This window comes from Macaca mulatta, chromosome 11, assembly GCF_049350105.2.
Source record: "Macaca mulatta isolate MMU2019108-1 chromosome 11, T2T-MMU8v2.0, whole genome shotgun sequence".
NCBI lineage: Eukaryota > Metazoa > Chordata > Mammalia > Primates > Cercopithecidae > Macaca > Macaca mulatta.
Window position 1 is genome coordinate 129,447,257 of NC_133416.1, and position 19,329 is coordinate 129,466,585.

At 50.0% G+C, this 19,329-nt stretch overlaps 1 protein-coding gene and 1 long non-coding RNA gene across 3 annotated transcripts in view; one reads left to right on the forward strand and one right to left on the reverse strand.

Annotated features, from left to right (window-relative positions):
- The first annotated feature begins 7,378 nt into the window (after positions 1-7,378).
- The window catches only part of MLXIP (MLX interacting protein), a 68,475-nt gene continuing 56,524 nt past the window's right edge, over positions 7,379-19,329 (forward strand). For both annotated transcript variants that reach the window (XM_077955491.1, XM_015153014.3), the window contains exon 1: positions 7,379-7,889. In XM_077955491.1, the coding sequence (XP_077811617.1) occupies positions 7,477-7,889 (413 nt within the window). In that variant the 5' untranslated portion in view covers positions 7,379-7,476. The remainder of the gene's footprint in view (positions 7,890-19,329) is intronic.
- LOC144333170 (uncharacterized) lies at positions 12,027-18,554 on the reverse strand. Its single transcript, XR_013401623.1, has 3 exons — positions 15,888-18,554; positions 12,719-13,703; positions 12,027-12,402 (listed from the first exon to the last, which is right to left on the reverse strand). It is a non-coding gene; the product is annotated as an uncharacterized LOC144333170 (long non-coding RNA).

Genomic DNA, 19,329 nt, shown 5'->3' on the forward strand with positions numbered 1-19,329 from the left:
AAACAGAAGCAGAAGATCCATATTTAGTGAAATAAGGCAACACCTGTAGCTCCAAACCTGTAGAAGCAGATCCCAGTGAAAAGCAGGCCGGTTCTCTTGGAATCCCATAAAGTCTCAGGAATTGGAGGCTTCAGTGCTGCAGTAGGGAGGGGACTAAAAACAAAGTCTGTATATGGAGCAGTAAGACCTCCGGGTTCTCATCCCCCATCCTGTGCGCTCTCGGGTGACTAGCTCTCTCCCTCTCCAGGTTTAGCTTATGGAGAAATTAAATCAAAGAGGCTCCAGAACTGAGGACAGCAGGCATTGAGTGCAAGGAGTGAGTTGCCAGAGGCTGGGAGCAGAGAGATTTAGTGGCAGTGGGCAGAGCAAACAGCAAAATGACTGCCCTCTTCCCTGGCCTTGCTCCAGAAACTGAACAGCCAGACATACACACTCCCAGAAGGCAATTGGAGGTCCCCCTAGGCAATCAGAACCACCCACAGAGAAGACCTCCAGATACTGACATTTAGAAGCCTCTGACCAAGGAGCTGCCTGGCCACCCACTGGCTTACTTGCTGACAGGCCATGCTCCTGCTGTACACACTGATCCTATCAGTCATCTTCATGGGCTTCTTTCCAGACTTCTGAGGAGAGCTTCCAACATGAAGAGGGAGTTCAAAACAAACTAAGAGAGAAAGAAAAATAAATAAATAAACAAACAATGCAGGGAGCAAAAGATAACTTCAAATAAACTCAAAATATTCTTCGGGGAGAGATAAGAGACAATATTGCATACATAAAACAAGAAAAGGATGCTGTCACTAAATTTAAAAAAAAGTAACAGAAAGTAAGAAAGACCTCTAAGAAATGTTTCTGAAATGAGGTGTATATATATACACACACACACACGCATATATACATATATACATATATTATTTTTTTTTTGGAGAGGGAGTCACACTCTGTCACCCAGGCTGGAGTGCAGTGGCACAATCTCAGCTCACTGCAACCTCCGCCTCCCAGGTTCAAGCGATTCTCATGCCTCAGTCTCCCGAGTAGCTGGGATTACAGGCACACACCACCATGCCCGGCTAATTTTTGTATTTTTAGTAGAGATGGGGTTTCACCATGTTGGCCAGGCTGGTCTCAACCTCCTGACCTGAGATGATCCACCCGCCTCGGCCTCCCGAAGTGCTAGGATTACAGCCGTGAGCCACTGGACCTGGCCAAAACTCTTTTTTTTTAAATCATAACTTTAAAAACCCAGTTTTAAGTTTTTTTTTTTTTTTTTTTTTGTGCTACACTGTTTCTTGTGTTCCATATCTTTCTCGTACTTGAATTTCGTTTTTGTCTTCTTGGAGAGAACAACCTCTAGTAGTAATTCTTTCAAATGTAGCCTATGGATGAAAAGACTATTTTACTTTATATCCTCCAGAATTTATTGAGGTGACAATATGAGGAGCTCAAACAACTCTACAGGAAAAAATCTAATCATCTGATTTAAAATGGGCAAAATAACTGAATAGACATTTATCGAAAGAAGACATACAAATGGCAAACAGGTATATGAAAGATGCTCAACATCACTGATCATCAGAGTAATGCAAATCAAAACTACAATGAGGCCAGGTGTGATGGCTCACACCTGTAATCCCAGCACTCTGGGAGGTGGAGGCAGGAGGATCACTTAAGCCCAGGAGTTCGAGACCAGCCTGGGCAACATGGGGAGACCCAGTCTCTACAAAAAATGAACAAATTGGCCAGGTGTAATGGCACATGCCTGTAGTCCCAGCTACTCTGGAGGCTGAAGTGGGAGAATCACTTGAGTCCAGGAGGTAAAGGCTGCAGTAAGCCTTGATTGAATTACTACACTCCAGCCTGGGCAACACCATAAGACCCTGTCTCAAAACAAAACAACACACTAAATGAGATATCATCTGTATTAGTCCATTTTCACACTGCTGATAAAGACATACCCGAGACTGAGCAAGTTACAAAAGAAAGAGGTTTAATGGACTCACAGTTCCACGTGGCTGGGGAGGCCTCACAATCATGGGGGAAGGTGAAAGGCACATCTCACACGGCCACAGACAAGAGAAGAGAGATTGTGCAGGGAAACTCCCCTTTTTAAAAATCATCAGATCTCATAAGACTTATTCACTATCACTAGAACAGCACAGGAAAGACCTGTCCCCTATGATTCAATTACCTCCACCTGGTCCCTCCCACAACACATGGGAATTCAAGATGAGATTTGGGTGGGGACCACAGCCAAACCATATCATCATCTCACCCCAGTTAAAACAGCTCTTGGCTGGGCACAGTGGCTCATGCCTGTAATCCCAGCACTTTGGGAGGCCAAGGTAAGCAGACAATTTGAGGTCAGGCATTCCAGACCAGCCTGGTGAACATAGTGAAACCCTGTCTTTACTAAAAATACAAAATTTAACTGGGCATGGTGGCAGGTGCCTGTAATCCCAGCTACTCTGGAGGCTGAGGCAGGAGAATTGCTTGAACCAAGAGGAGGTTCATAAAATAAAAATAAAAAATAAAAGGCTTGTGTTTGTATCACTGGGAAATTTTCTTTTATTGCTGCTTTGGTTATTTCCTTTCTTATTTACTTCTTTCTTTCTGTAACTATCTAGATGGATCCTCCATGTCACAACTTCTCTTTGTCCTTTTGGCAGCTTTCTGGGAGAAACCCTCAGTTTATTTATTTATTTTGAGATGGAGTTTTGCCCTTGTTGCCCAGGCTGGAGTGCAATGGCGTGATCTCAGCTCACCGAAACCTCTGCCTCCTGGGTTCAAGCGATTCTCCTGCCTCAGCCTCCTGAGTAGCTGGAATTACAGGCATGCACCACCATGCCTGGCCAATTTTGAATTTTTAGTAGAGACGGGGTTTCTCCAACTTGGTCAGGCTGGTCTGGAACTCCCGACCTCAGGTGATCTGCCCGCCTCAGCCTCCCAAATTGCTGGGATTACAGGCGTGAGCCACTGTGCCTGGACTATGCATTTTTTGAGACAGAGTCTTGCTCTATTGCCCAGGCTGGAGTGCAGTGGTGCAACCTCCGCCTCCTGGGTTCAAGTGATTCTTGTGCGTCAGCCTCCCAAGTAGCTGGGACTAGAGGCATGTGCCACCATGCCTGGTTACTTTTTATAGAAACCCTCAGTTTAATCTTTTAGCTTACTGCTGTGTTTTTCAGCTTTATTCACTTTGCTTTTTTTCTATATTTTCATTTCAACTCAGCTTTCTAAAAATCATACTTGTATATTTGTATTTATTTTCCAAGACCTCATTTACTTTTTTTTTTTTTTTTGAGACAGAATCTCACTCTGTCACCCAGGCTGGAGTGCAGTGGCGCGATCTCGGCTCACTTCAAGTCCGTCCGCCTCCCGGGTTCACGCCGTTCTTCTGCCTCAGCCTCCCGAGTAGCTGGGACTACAGGTGCCCGCCACCATGCCCGGCTAATTTTTTTGTATTTTTTTTTAGTAGAGATGGGGTTTCACCGTGTTAGCCAGGATGGTCTTGATCTCCTGACTTTGTGATCGGCCCGCCTCGGCCTCCCAAAGTGCTGGGATTACCAGCACCCGGCCCTCATTTGCCTTTTTCATAATGGGCTGTTGCTCAATGGTACAGAATCTTCTGTGTTCTTTCCTGAATTATTAGTTATTTTTAAAATCTTTATTAACTTTCTCCCCCTTGCTAGTTCCCAGGTAGCTTTCTCCCAGAGTGCTGGCTTTCCTTACCTATTTGCTGACTTGTGCTGGTGTGTAACCCTTCATATTTGGGTATTTCTATTTGTCTGACTGCTGATTTGATTCCAATCCAGTGTTTCTTCTGATTTTTGGAGAAAAGACGGCAATCCTGTGAGGCTCTGGTTTGGTGGCTTGTCTGGGTGTCGGGGCTCCTCGTCCTCATGGGGTTGTTAGCTCCCCAGGTCGCCATCCCGCATGGCCACTCTCCTGCCGACGCTGCCCGATACTCAGAAGGAGGGGAAGTCGAGACCTCCTCCTTATCCTTACAGACACTGATTGTGAGCTTGGAGCACCTTCTGTGACTGGACCGCCCATGCAGTGGTCCTTTGCTTTTTGCATTTTTAACTGCAATTTCCCCCAAGAGTCTTTCCTAATACAGTCTCTTAGGAATTGATGGTGGGATTAAATAAGGCTTGTTTCTGCACTGAATACAGTCCATGGGTTGCCACTTCGCAACCTCAGCTTTAAGGCTTATCTCCTCCCAGGAAACTGATTTTAACTTTTTTTTTTTTTTTTTTTTTTTTTTTGAGACGGAGTCTCGCTGTGTCTCCCAGGCTGGAGTGCAGTGGCGCGATCTCGGCTCACTGCAAGCTCCGCCCCCTGGGTTCAGGCCATTCTCCCGACTCAGCCTCCCAAGTAGCTGGGACTACAGGCGCCCGCTACCACGCCCGGCTAATTTTTTTGTATTTTTAGTAGAGACGGGGTTTCACCATGTTAGCCAGGATAGTCAGATTTTAACTTTTTAAGTTAAAAATGGGTATATAAGGCCGGGTGCAGTGGCTCACGCCTGTAATCCCAGCACTTTGGCAGGCCGAGGCGGGCAGATCACGAGGTCAGGAGATCGAGACCATCCTGGCTAACACAGTGAAACCCCGTCTCTACTAAAAAAATACGAAAAATTAGCTGGGCATGGTGGTGGGTGCCTGTAGTCCCAGCTACTCGGGAGGCTGAGGCAGGAGAATGGCGTGAACCCAGGAGGCAGAGCTTGCAGTGAGCCGAGATCGTGCCCTGCACTGCAGCCTGGGCAACAAAGCGAGGCTCTGCCTCAAAAAAAAAAAAAAAGTGTATAAGTAATACATGTTTATTTTGGAAATTAGAAAATACAGGCCAGGTGTGGTGGCTCATGCCTGTAATCCCAGCATTTTGGGAGGTCGAGGCGGGAGGACTGCCTGAACCCAGGAGTTCGAGACCAGCCTGGGCAACATAGGGAAACCCCATCTCTACAAAAAATTAAAAATGAGCTGGGAGTGGTGGTGCTCACCTGTGTTCACAGCTACTGGGGAGACTGAGGTGGGAGGATAGCTTGGGAAAGGGAGGTTGAGGCTGCAGTGAGCCATGATCACATCAATGTGACACAGTGAGAAAAAAAAAAGGCAGAAAGAAAATATAGGTAAACAGGAAGACAAAAATAAAAGCAGGGCATGGTGGCTCACCCTGTAATTCCAGCACCTTGGGAGGCTGAGGCAGGAGGATCACTTGAGGTCAGGAATTCGAGACCAGGCTGGACAGCATGGAGAGACCCCATCTCCACAAAAAATACAAAAATTAGCGGGGCACTGTGGTGCGCACCTGTGGTCCTGCTACTCGGGAGGTTGAGGTGGGAGGATTGCTTGGGTCCCGGAGGTTGAGGTTGCTGTAAGCCATGATGGCATCACTCCACTCCAGTCCAGGTGACAGAGCCAGACCCTGTCTCAAAAAAAAGTGGCTGGGCATGTAAACTTACCAAGGAGACAAGTCTTCAGATAAAGGAAGGCAACTCAAAGGATGGACTTTCAAACATTTGCAACCAGCACTGGGAACAGTAGTAGGTTGGGGAAGAGGGAAATCTAGAACTCACGCCTGAAAACTGCCAGTCATCCAGCCCATTTTTCCTTACAGACATTTGGAAATAAGTTAATGGAGCCATTTTGGTGAGAGCCCTCAGTTCCCTTCAGGAGGCCTTTGTCAGGAAGAGGGTGGGGCAGGGTACTCATCCCCCATCCAAATCTGGAACTGAAACCAGCTTCAAAGTCAAGCGCAGAGCCATCACGATGGCTCACGCCTGTAATCCCAGCACTTTGGGAGTCCAAGGCAGGCCTCACTTGAGGTCAGGAGTTCCAGACCAGCCTGGCCAACATGGTGATTGCACCACTGCGCTCCAGCCTTGGGTGACAAAGCAAGACTCTGTCTCAAAAAAACAAAACAACAATAAAACAAAGCAGAGTGCAGGAATGGCTGTGGACTCTAGATGCCCTGCTAGGATTAGGATGGGTGTTCCTGGCTCATGGGCCTCACTGGCTCTTCTGGTGCCCTGCCACCCCCACCCCAGACTGGCTTTGAGCCCTGGAAACCTTGACAGCTTTCTAGAAGTGTCTGTCAGTTAGGTCGTGCGACGCGAAGTTGCCGTTTCTGCAGGTCAAAAAGTGGTGGACGATTGGAAATTTCTAGGCACCTCTGGTCTGGTTGATCCAAATCCTCCAACTTGTGGCACATTTATTTAGCGCTCATTTTGTGCCATCCTGCCTGCTAAGCACCTTATAGCCATTTTTATTTGTATTTATTTTTCTTTTTGAGACAGGGTCTCGCTTTGTCACCCAGGCTAGAGTGCAGTGGCGCAATCTCGGCTCACTGCAACCTCCACCTCCCGGATTCAAGCGATTCTCCTGCTTCAGCCTCCAGAGTAGCTGGGATTACAGGGGTGCACCACTACGACCGGCTAATTTTTGTATTTTTAGTAGAGACAGGGTTTCACCGTGTTGGCCTGGCTGGTCTCGAACTTCTGGCCTCAAGTGATCCACCCGCCTCGGCCTCTCAAAGTGCTAGAATTACAGGCGTGAGCCACCGCGCCCCGCTATAGCCATTTTAGAACTGTCACAGGTTTCTGAGGCACCGGATTGTTCACCATTTGACAGAGAAGAAAACTCGGGCTCAGATACTCCCCTTTTGGAATTGTTTCGGGGGCTGCCTCGTCCGTCAAACTTAAAAAAAATAACAGCATCCTGAGTTGAAGTTAAAAGAGCTGGGGTCTGGAGGCCTCTGGGCTCAGGGGCGCTGCCACTCAACCGCTGCGCCGCGCTGGGGACGCGCACGGGCAGTAAGTTCCCAGCTCTGTGGACGCCAGGTCTTAAACAAATCCTGTCGGTATTCAGTCACCCAGTGTTCCCATCAATACGATGAGAATAATGGGGACAATAGCCACCTAGTCCGGCAAAGTCAGGCGTGAGCTGCGAGGACTCGGTACCGCCCGGCAGGGGAAAGCAGGGCCTGGAGGCCGAGGAGCCCCACCCGCACCCACCACGTGGAGCTGGCCGGGCCCGCGGCGAGACCGCAGGGCGACAACCGGGGCGCGGAGCGGGGCGGGGGTGGGACTAGCAGTGGTCCCACTCCGCCGACGCCTCTCCCAGGCGGCGACACCGGCGAGCCGCTCCGCCCGGCCACCGTGTCCCTCAGCACCCGCGGACACCGGGAGAGGAGGAGGTGGCGAGGCGCACGGCGAGAGGCGTGGCCTCCGATTCCCGTATTTTTTTTTGGTCCGCCTAGCTAAGGAAAGGTTCCCCTGCGCCTTTAAGAGGCCGACGCGGGCAGTGGATTGGGCCAGACTCCTCGGTGACGTCACGCCGGGGCCGGCGCCCTACCCCTCCCGCCGCGCCGCGCGCTCGCGGACAGTCGGCGCGCGGGCCGGGCCCCGCCGGCGCCCCTCAGCTTCGCGCGCCTGTGGTGTTGCCCCGGGCTCCGGGGGATGCCCCCGGCCGAGCACTTCTCATGGCCGCCGACGTCTTCATGTGCTCCCCGCGCCGGCCCCGCAGCCGGGGCCGCCAGGTGCTGCTCAAGCCCCAGGTGCCTGAGGACGACGACGACTCGGACACGGATGAGCCGTCCCCGCCGCCCGCCTCCGGCGCGGCCACCCCGGCCCGGGCCCACGCGAGCGCCGCGCCACCGCCGCCTCGGGCCGGGCCGGGCCGCGAGGAGCCTCCGCGCCGCCAGCAGATCATCCACAGCGGCCACTTCATGGTGTCGTCGCCGCACCGGGAGCACCCGCCCAAGAAGGGCTACGATTTCGACACGGTCAACAAACAGACGTGCCAGACCTACAGCTTCGGCAAGACCAGCTCCTGCCACCTGTCCATCGACGCCTCGCTCACCAAGCTCTTCGAGTGCATGACTTTGGCCTACAGGTAGGGACCCCCGCGACCCCCGGAGGCCCCGGCCGAAGGCCCCTGTTTGACAAAACAAGCGTGGAGGGAAGGGCCGCCTGGCAACCCCGTGGCTTCATGCATTCCCTTTGGGTCTTCCCCCTTCGAGAGGGTTTATGGATCTGGGGTTCCCCGCGTTGCCAGAGAGGCCGGGGTCCTGGCCTCTTCCCCTGCCAGCAGTGCCGGGGTCCTTTCGGGTTCACGTTCCCTATCCAGGCCCTCCCCTCCAGTGTCCTGGGGCCACCGATCTTGGACGAGAAAGAGGTATAAACACTGGCTGCATCTTGTGTTACCCGACTCTATGGACTCCTTCCTCCAAACGCTTTGTGTGTTTTCCCCATATCCAGCAGCGGTCAGGACCACCTGTTCCGGGTGACGGGAGGCTGGCTCTGCTGTTTAATGGTTGTGTAACACCTCGGAGCCTGTTTCCTCCTTCATAAAAGGGGAATGACTGTAGTGTCTGCCTCCAAGGGGCTGTTGTGGTACTGGAGTGACTTAGGTAAATTGCTTATTCCAGTGCTTGGCCAGAGTTAGGTGTCCCTGCACCTGGAGGCTGGCCCATTACAACCTCATCGGGAGGCCCTCCCCCATCTCGGGAAGGCCTTGGGTGCCTCCTAAGAAGACTTTTGGTGCCACAGCTGTTGGAGGCGCAGTCTGTCCTCCTGGCAAGTTGGAGGGTTTTCTGGCCGTCGCGAAACATTATATGAGGGAGATGTCATTGTTGAGGGCAGACATCCCAGACACCATTCTGACATGTGGATTCGGCTCTGGGCAGGGATTCCTCTTTTCCAAGTCACAGAAAATGCCTGGCCCTCAAAGATTAAAGCACTTTTCCACTCTCCCTCCCAGCATAAATATTAGGTATTTGCTACAGGTAACTTTTCTGCCTGCGCAACAGAACTTCTTTGGACCGGCAACAGCGGCCTTGAGCAGCTCGGCCCTGCATAAAGCTCTTGATAGGATCTCTGCCGAGTTGAGCTTATTACATTAGGAACTGGACTAGCTGGCGCTGTCTTAGGTCTGCTCTGCAGGCATCTAGGGAGAAGTTTCCTAGGAGACTCCATGAACAGCGTAATAAAAAAGCAGGAATATCTTGCCGTCCCCCAACCCCCCATCCTTTTTAAGAGAGCTGTGAGCTCCAAGCATATCCAGGTTTAAACATTATGCTTTTACCTGAAGTTGAAATATTAAATACTTAGCCCTGGATGGCACCCCCTCACCGCCGCTGTCCCTGGAATAAACGATTAGTCAACTTGTTCTTTGTTATGTTCCTGAAACACCCCTATTTCCTCTCTTGAAGGTTTCCCTGATGATCTGTTCCCGTAGCTCCTCCTCCCATCCCCCTTACCCAGCGCATTGGTCAGTCTCTGCTGATTCTCTGGCCTTGCCAGTTTGAGCTGGCACTCAGCCTGTAAAGATGTTCTGCTTTTTAAAAAACAAATGGTGTTGAGGCTGCAGCCCTGTGCACCCTTCAGTCTCAGATTTTGAGCACTTCCATTGGAATCAAACCCAGCTGGATCGCAGCGTATGCTATGCCTCGAGAGAGCCTTTTCAAACAAAGCTCGAGGTGAAAAGACTGGAATGTATCTTATTAAGAAAACTTAATCCTCTCATTTTAATATAAACTTCTACATATACAGAGAGAGAATGGATGATTGAGTCACGGGGGGCATGGGCTGGGAAAGTCTCACCTAAGTAAGCTCTGCTAAATGAAAACTAAATCAGTCTCCCCTTTGCACTCTGTTTGGATGACCTAAAGCCTTATTAAACAACACCAAAGAATTTTAGTAATGGCATTTTTTTTTCATTTCTCTCAAAAATATTTTGGCAGCTGGCCATTGCTCAGTTAACTTTCTTGATTGCAAAATGCACCATCAGTTTGGTGCAAGAAGCTTACCTTACTCTCTTGGCTCTCTCACTTTCGCTCCTTTTCCCTGTGCCTAAGGTCTCCTGCTGCCTAAGGTCGGCCACCTAAGGTCTGCCACCACAGGCCCTCGGATGGGATCTGTCCAGTCATTTCTCATGAAGATGCCCTTTGTCTGTCTGTGTGAGGCTGGTTTGTCCAGCCCTGAGTTTAGTTGGCAGTGTGGAACTTTGGTATGGATGACAGACGAATGACTCAAAATCAGTTGTTTGGGCTGTAGCCTGTGGGACAGAAGGAAGCTAGAGGAAGGTGAGTTTCTGACCCCAGCTCTCCTAGTGATGACTGCTAACTGGCTTTCGGGGAGGGAAGGTTGAGATTGGAGGCAATGAGGGGCGTGGTGGCTCACGCCTGTAATCCTAGCACTTTGGGAGGCTGAGGTAGAGGATTGCTTGAGCCCAGGAGTTCAAGATCAGTCTGAACAACGTAGCAAGACCCCATCTCTAAAAAAGAAAAAGAAAGGAAAAAAAGGGATTGGGGGCAGGGCAGAAAGAAGATGTAACCTCAGAGCTGGTCTGGTTTCCATCCTCGTGGGGTTTGTGCCTTCCCTGCTGGCTGTCTGGGTCCTCCCCTCCTGCCCGAGCTGAGGAAAGCCAGCTGGGTCTCCTTTTCTGTGTGACTGTTTCTGGCCTAGGTTCTTTCCAACTTCAACTTCCTGTCTGTCCCCTGGCCTCTTCGTTCTAGCTGCCTAACTCTCCGCGGTACACTCTGCTTTTTTTGTTGTTGTTGTTTGATTTCCTGTTAGCTGCTGCCTCCCAGCTGTTTCCAGATGAGGTTCAACAGCTCTTTGGGGAGGAACTAAGTGCAGGGGAAGTTGTGGTTATTTTTTACCGAGTCCTGAGAAGTAGCCTAGGGATTCTGACTGTGATCCGTTCCTGAACTGGCAGTGGCTTCACCTCCTGAAGGGTCTTTGCCTGGGGCTGACTTCGGGTGGGGAACAGGGTGTTTGAGAACTTGGATGTGAGTGTGTGCCAGGGCCTACTGGGTAGGGAACTATGCAGATGGGATTCCATGTCGGTCTCACTCCGTTTTGCTGAGAAGCCCTGTGGCGAAGGTTCTTGATTTGGTCCGGAAACATGTGCTCAATTATTGGGACATTTTGGAGAGAAGGGGTTGCCTTTCCCCGAGGCAAACCAGGTGTTAATGATGGGAAAAAGCCCTTAGCATTCCTTGTCTGAACTCTAAGAACGCTATTCAATGGGAGAGATAAAATTTCCCTGCAAGGTGGAAGTGAGGATCAGCAGAGACAACCTCTGGGAATGGGGCTGGGAATGGGGCTAGTGCCTGGCAAGTAACAGACAAGAGGAGGGTTAACTGGCTCCGCATAGCAAGTGGGTTATGGCGGAATTTTAGTTCTGCATCCGCATTCATCTGACATTTATGAGGAGCCTGTGTCTTATCTATGAACTGAAGGAAATAGTGTATCTAACCAGGGTCTTAGCTGAGCTTTCGAATGCCTGCTTGACAAATACTAAATAGAAGCATTCTTGATTTGGCTGGGTGCTTTCTGAGGCTCTACAATGGAGCTATGTACTGAAGAACATAGTTCATGGTTCTTGCCTTCTTAAGACTGTAAGGAATGTCACACATGTATATCCTCCACACAGAATTTCCTTTTTTTGAGATAGGGTCTCGCTCTGTTGCCCAGGCTGGAGGATAGTGATGTGATCATAGTTCACTGCAACCTTGACCTCCCTCAAGGGTCAAGCAATCCTCTTGTCTCAGCCTCTTGAGTGGCTGGGACTGCTGGCACGCACTAGTATGCCTGGCTAATTTTTTATTTTTTGTAGATACGGGGTGTTGCTATGCCTCTCAGGATGGTCTTGAACTCCTGGCCTTAAGCAGTCCTTCCGCCTCAAGCCTTCCAAAGCGATGGGATTATAGGAGTGAGCCATCGTGCCCAGCCCCCACCTACAGATTCTGAACACATCTAGTGTGTACCTTTTCGTGGTTGGTGTTGGTTTCCTTTATTTGCCTTTTTAGAAACTCCTTATTTCAGGGAGTGTTGGTATGAATATTTCCGGTGGTGGGGGGAAGAGATGGTCTTTTTCTGTATTTAAAGATAAGCAGTTTCTGGAAAATAGGTTTCTGTTTAAGAAGTGGGTGTTTGAGGAGACTTAAATTTGGGCTTGTAAGATAGCCTTGGGATGTAAGTTTCTAAGATGTAGCCCCCTCCATGAATGCTTTGTATAGTAACCATTCTTTTTTTTTTTTTTTTCCTGAGACAGAGTTTCACTCATGTTGCCCAGTCTGGAGTGCAGTGGTGCGATCCCAGCTCACTGCAACCTCTGCCTCCTGAGTTCAGGCGATTCTCCTGCCTCAGCCTCCCAAGTAGCAAGAATTACAGGCATGCACCACCATGCCCAACTAATTTTGTATTTTTAGTAGAGATTGGGTTTCTCCATGTTGGTCAGGCTGATCTCGAACTCCCAGCCTCAGATCATCTGCCTGCCTCGGCCCGCAAAATGCTGGGATTACAGGCGTGAGCCACCACGCCTGGCTAACCCTTCATTCTTGATCAAGGCAGAAATCTGTGCCAGACTTAAGGAATAGCAAGGGCTAACGGTTAGAGCGCTGTGTCCTTCTTTTTTTTTTTTTTTTTTTTTTTTGAGACGGAGTCTCGCTCTGCCGCCCAGGCTGGAGTGCAGTGGCCGGATCTCAGCTCACTGCAAGCTCTGCCTCCCGGGTTCACGCCATTCTCCTGCCTCAGCCTCCTGAGTAGCTGGGACTACAGGCGCCCGCCACCGCGCCCGGCTAGTTTTTTGTATTTTTTAGTAGAGACGGGGTTTCACCGTGTTAGCCAGGATGGTCTCGATCTCCTGACCTCGTGATCCGCCCATCTCGGCCTCCCAAAGTGCTGGGATTACAGGCTTGAGCCACCGCGCCCGGCCGTGTCCTTCAAACTTTGAATTTTCAATAGAGGAACCGTCTAATGCTAGGCACAGTTAACCAGTTGTAAATGGAAACCTTTCATGCAAATACTAAATTGGTTTTTCTCTTTTGCAGTCATACCGAAGATAAGCAGTGTTTCTTCTCCTGCGTTCTTCAGTCTTTAACCATTAGATAGTGCACCATTGCAGGGTGTGCACTGAGGTGGGAACTGGGGCTGCAGAGATGAAGAACATAGTCTCTCTCCTCAAGGGGCTCACAGGCTAGGCATGGGAACAGATAGTTGCAGAACAGTTGATAAGGGCTGTGATAACTGTGACCAGGTCTTGTGACACTGCCGGGGAAGGATGTCTCAGCCAGATTGTGTGTGTGTGTGTGTGTGTGTGTGTTTTGACATGACCAGGAGCAGTGTGGATGGTCTTCCTGACATCAGGGTTTAATGCATATCTCCCCTTTCGCTGTTAACTCTCAAAGATTACCGATTATATTACCCAACAGGAAGCCCCAGTGCTCCCTGCTTTAGTGGTGCGGGACCAAACTTCCATTGTTTGTAGAGGCTGGTTGGTTCAACATTGCCCACATGCGGGAAGGGGAGGAAGGAGAGGAAGAAGAGGAAGACTTGGGGAAAGAGTCCGGGCGATGAAGTTAGAGGAGAGGATGGAGGGAGGTTATTTTCCGGGTGGGAGAAGAAAAGAGAATTCACACAGGCTGAGCATTTATTATTTATTATGTTCTACATTCTCTTTCCATGATCTTTTTTTTTTTTTTTTTGAGACGGAGTTTTGCTCTTGTCACTCAGGCTGAAGTGCAGTGGTGCAATCTTGGCTCACTGCAACCTCTGCCTCCTAGGTTCAAGCAATTCTCCTGCCTCAGCTTCCCAAGTAGCTGGGATTACAGGTATGCATCACCATGCCCAGTTAAGTTTTTGTATTTTTAATAGAGACAAGATTTTGCCATGTTGGCCAGGCTGGTCTCGAACTCCTGACCTCAAGTGATCCGCCGGTCTCGGCCTCCCAAAGTGCTGAGGTTACAGGCGTGAGCACTGCACCTGGCTTCTTAACATGATCTTAAGCAACTCATACAACAGCCCTCTCAGGTAGGTGGTGGAATCCTCATTTAAAAAAATAAATAAGTAAATAAAAATTTAAAAACGAGCTCAGAAGTTAATTAGCTGTCTTGCCGAGAGGTTACGCAACTTGTCCATGGAAAAGTGTCTCGAGCAGAAAAGTGACCTACCTTATCTGCCCACAAACGCCTGGCTTCTGTTAGAGGGGAGTGCAAGTGCCAGTTCCTCTCCAGAGGGGGAAACCCGGATGGGGAAAGTGGATGCCTTGGGCCACTCCATGTCTCTCTGTGGCTGCCGTCCCTTCTGGGGAAACCCTGTGCTTCCCAGAGTGCATGAACATCACATCCCCCTGGAAGCCGCTCTGATGTCATTCAGCCTGTGTCATTATGATCCCGGCTTACCAGAATCCCTGCTGTCTTCACCTTTGACTTCCCTGCTAAGCCTAACAGCTTCAGCACATCCTAGGAGATTAAGAATCATATGATGGATTGAAAGGGACACTCAGGGACCTGGAAGCCAACTTTATAATCTGTAGCGAAATCTTTTTTTTTGAGATGGAGTCTTGCTGTCACCCAGGCTGGAGTGCAATGGTGCAATCTGGGTTCACTGCATCCTCCGCCTCCTGGGTTTAAGTGATTCTTCTGCATCAGCCTCCTGAGTAGCTGGGATTACAGGCACCCGCCACCACACCCAGCTAATTTTTGTATTTTTGGTAGAGACAGGGTTTCACCGTGTTGGTCAGGCTGTTTTTTTTTTTTTTCTTTTCCTACTTGCAAGCTGACAAGTTAAGTGAATTGTGTTTATCTTCAGCTCTGCAGAGACAAGCACAACCTTTGTGGAACAGTGCTTTATGGGACATTGGTGTGGAGTGGGACAACAGGAGAAGTGCTTTTGCTGGATGACGTTTGTATCATGGCCTGCTTGGACAGGTGTGGTGGGCAGTTTAATGGCCCCCCAAAGATGTGCACATCCTCATCTACAGAACCTGTGACTGCGCTAGGTTATATGGCAAAGGTGAATTAAGGTTACAGCTGGAATTAAGGTTGCTGGTCTACTGACCTTAAAATAGGGAGATTATCTGGATTATCTGAGTGAGCCTGGTGTAATCAGGGGTCCTTAAAATTAAGAGGGAATCAAAAAGAGAACCAAAGAGCAAGCAGCGGAGGAAGGACATCAGCTGCTGTTGGGGGCTTTGAAGATGGAGGAAAGCCACAGGATTGGGAATATGCTCCCCTCAGAGCTGGAAAAGGCGAGGGGATGGGTTCTGCCCCAGAGCTTCTGGGAAGAAAGCAGCCCTGCTGAATCCTGTGAGACCCAAATCAGACCTCTGACCTCCAGAACTGTAAAATCATAAAGTCTGTTGTTCTGAGCCACTAAGTTTGCGGTAATTTGTTACAGTGACAACAGGAAGCTTATCTTCACTCTTCTCCCACCACAAGACAGCACAGGAGCCCACCCCGGGTTTAAGATTGAACTATAATGGTTGGGCGTGGTGGCTCACGTCTGTAATCCCAGCACTTTGGGAGGCTGAGGCAGGTGGATCACGAGGTCAGGAGATCGAGACCATCCTGGCTAACACTGTGAAACCCCATCTCTACTAGAAACACAAAAAATTAGCCAGGCGTGGTGGCGGGTGTGTTTAGTCCCAGCTACTCCAGAGACTGAGGCAGGAGAATGGCGTGAACCCGGGAGGCGGAGCTTGCAGTGAGCCGAGATCGCACCACTGCACTCCAGCCTGGGCGACAGAGTGAGACTCCGTCTCAAAAAAAAAAAAAAAAGATTGGGCTATGCTGTGGGTCCTCGGCAGCAGCGAGGGAGCTAGTGATAGGAGGGTCCTGGTTATAAAAGGAAAGGTTTGAGGCCGGGTGCGGTGGCTCAAGCCTGTAATCCCAGCACTTTGGGAGGCCGAGACGGGCGGATCACGAGGTCAGGAGATCAAGACCAGCCTGGCTAACACGGTGAAACCCCGTCTCTACCAAAAAAGACAAAAAAAAAACTAGCCGGGCGAGGTGGCGTGCGCCTGTAGTCCCAGCTACCCGGGAGGCTGAGGCAGGAGAATGGCGGGAACCCGGGAGGCGGAGCTTGCAGTGAGCTGAGATCCGGCCACTGCACTCCAGCCTGGGCGACAGAGCGAGACTCCGTCTCAAAAAAAAAAAAAAAAAAAGGAAAGGTTTGTAAAGTGGATCCTTGTTCCCTGGTATAATTCTATAATAGAGTATTGTAGAAAGTTAATTTTCCTTTTTTTAAAGGATTTATGTGATGGCCGATGAGAGCCTGAGCTCTCATTCCCTAGAATCAAATTACTTTTGGGTATAAAATGTGCAGTCCAGAGAGCCAGTGTCTTAGGTGATTACTTTCTGTATTTTGTTGGAGTTCTCTTGTCTGTGATTAGAATTCAGGCCACGGAGCATGTGTTTTTGGCAGAGCTCTGTGGCTGCATGGATCAGGGACCCTCGTGCTGGCCTGTGGAATGGGAGTGCCGGTCACCTCATGCTAATTCTGGGACTCCGAGGACTGGCCGATTTCAGTGGAGACTGGTCCTGGGTTCCAGGCAGCGCTAGGTCCCCCACAGGGGAGATACTCTTCTTCACTGTCCGGCCAGACGCCTTGAAGAGACTGGCTCTCACAGACCGGCTCGGCCTTCTTTACAGCCCTGCTTCTTGCGCTGCTGCTGGCTGTCACCCACCACCCTATTCTCTGGTACAAAGCTCTGCTCCTAGGAGCTTCTGGATCTGCTCAGCTTGAGCCTGCTGGGGCCTATGTCTCACATATGGACCTTGCTGTGAGCTTTCTGGGACCATCAGCTCTCTTTGGCAGTTGTCTAATCGAATTAGCCCTGTGAGGGCTACTTGAGAGGGAGCCTGGCTGGCCGGGCCCCAGAGCATGAGGCTGGCTATGGTCTGGGTTTGGCCGCCCCAGCACAAATGCTTTTTCCCTCCAGGCACACCCTGTTGTGTGCAGGCACGGTTCTAGCCCTCCGGGATACAGTGGTAAGCTAGATGGGTTAGTCCTCTCTCCTCATGGGACTTCCATGCTGGTGGGGGAATTGTCAGCACATCAGGTTTTATATTGTGAGAGCAGGCAAGAATAGAAAGAAGGTGAAGGCTAGAGAGTACTGGGGCTGGGGAGGGTGGGCGGATACTTTAGGCTGGGTAGAGAAGTCCTCTGGGGAGGTGACCTTTCTGGGTGAACTCTGAAACCTAAGTGGCAAGTAGGAGCCAGGCACGATGGTCGTTCCAGGTGTGGGAAGAGGCCCAGGCAGAGGCCCTCGCTGGAGTGAGCTTGGCGCATCACAAGGTTAGAAAGAAGGCTGGCTTGGCCAGAATGTTGAGGGCAGGAGGTAAGATAGAAGAGGCAAGGGGCCTTGTGGGCCAGGGTAGGAAGTTAGGAGATGGTTTTGGTGGCACTGGGGAGTACTGTCTTACCTCCACAAGGCGGCTCGGGCCAGTCTACAGGAGACGGGTCTAGGGAGGGTGAGAGCAGGAGCAAGGCTACCAGTTGGGCAGTTGTGGAGCTCCAGCCTCAGCCTAGGATGGTAGCAGCGAGGTGGTGAGGAGCTGGATTCAGGGTGGTTTTTGGACTTGCTGGTGAATTGGACCTGGCAGATGAAAGGAAGAAAGGAATCAACAGTGACTCTGAGGTTTGGCCTGAGCAGCCGGGGCCATTACTGAAATGAGGAAGGCTGGGGAAGGAGCGATGAGCTGTGAAGCTGGGGCATGTCTCGCTGAGGACGATGCAGTGTACAAAGCTTGGCTGCCCAGGGGCCGCCCTGACAGCCAGAGCCGTGAGCGGGCAGCTTCCCTGAGGATGGCTGAGGGCTGTCAGTGTGGTGGGCATCACAGCCGTCTACTTTGCCCTACCTGGGTTTCTTCTTGTCCCCCAGTCCCTCCCCCTACCCCCGAGCTCGCTGTCCCTCTCCAGGGGAGGCTTTGGAGTTTGGAGCTTGCGTTCTGAGTGGCGTGGAGTATGCACCTCCTGCGGGCTGTTTCTGCTCAGCTGAGTCTGGTGGTGCTGGAGAAATACTGTCTGCTTTGAATACCCTAGAGACCTCTCCAAGCCCAGCATTCTTGATGTGTTTGGGAGTTGACTGCACCATCAGAAAAATCTTCTAGAAGGAGGCAGTAGAGAAGGGGTGATTGTGGTAGCTCCAGAAGGGGGTCCAGGATCTGGAGAAAGAATTCTAGGAACAGGATTCCATGTCATCCACCTTTAAGTCTCAGAAGTAAGCATGAAGAATCCCAGTTGGGTGATGGTGAAGAGGAAAGGCTGAGGAGTCAGAAAAAGCTCCTACAAGAAGATGGAGCAGCTCCTCCAAAGAGATGGCTGTGGGAAGAGGCAGCCGCCCTGGGCAGTTTTCAGGCATTGGAAAGGAAAGCAGCTTCTCTGTTGAGGAATATTCTGCGAGTGGGCGATCCACTTTGAAAGCTGGTTACTATTCCTTCCTTCTAGGCCTGTGGGCAGGGAAGGAGGGCAGCCGTGTTTGCTCTGTTCCAATGAGACAAATTCAGTCACCAAAACAAAAAAACAGCTTCTTATGTAGAAAGTAGGGGAGTTAGCCTGGTTTTCGGATATTCACCCAGTATTCTAGCTTTTTAAAGAATAGCCTGAAGAGGCTGGGTGCAGTGGTTCATGTCTGTAACCTCAGCACTATGGGAGGTTGAGGCGGGAGGACTCCCTGAGCCCAGGAGTTTGAGACTAGCCTGGTCAATGTAGCAAGACCCCCATCTCTACAAAAATTTCAAAAATAAAAAATAAAAAATAAAAAAATTAGCCAGGCACGGTGGCGCATGTCTGTAATCCCAGCTGCTGGGGAGGCTGGGGCAAAAGGATCCCTTGAGCCCAGAAAGTGGAGGCTGCAGAGCTATAATCATACCACTGCACTCCAGCCTGGATGGTAGAGCAAGACCCTGTCTCAAACAAGCAAACAAACAAATAAAACACAACAGCCTGAAGAACCTCTTCATATGGTTACATGGTCACATGGTAACCAGCCCGTTCACAATGGGCTGCCTCATTTTAAACTGGCAGTTGGGACCTGCCCAGATAGTTTGATACTAAGCTTTTTAGAGAAAGTGAATCAATAAATTCCTTTTATTTATTAAAAGGAAACGCTTTCAATGTATTCTTAAAACAGTGTATAATTATCTTAGCTTGGTGTTTTAAACAACTGTTTTCTAGTTGAGTAGTGGGGTCTTTTAAATTGCCTCTTTTGTTCTTTAGATTATCAAGCAGATCCTTCTCTGCCTTGAAGCAGAAAACTCTTTCATCCATTTGTAGTCAGGCTTTTTTCTTTTTAACACAACTTTCTGTAAGTGTAATTTACATAGCATAAAGTGCACCCATTGTAAGTGTAAGGTTCAGTGATTTTGTTTTTTTTAGTTGTGCAGTCATTGTCACAGCCCAGTGCTGGGACATTCCATCACCTCAGTAAGATCCCCAAAGTTCATCCATGTTGTAGCACACATCAGGTATTTAGTTCATTTTAATGCTGAATAGTCTTCAGTTTTTTAGATGTACCACGTTTTGTTTTACTGACATGTTTTTGA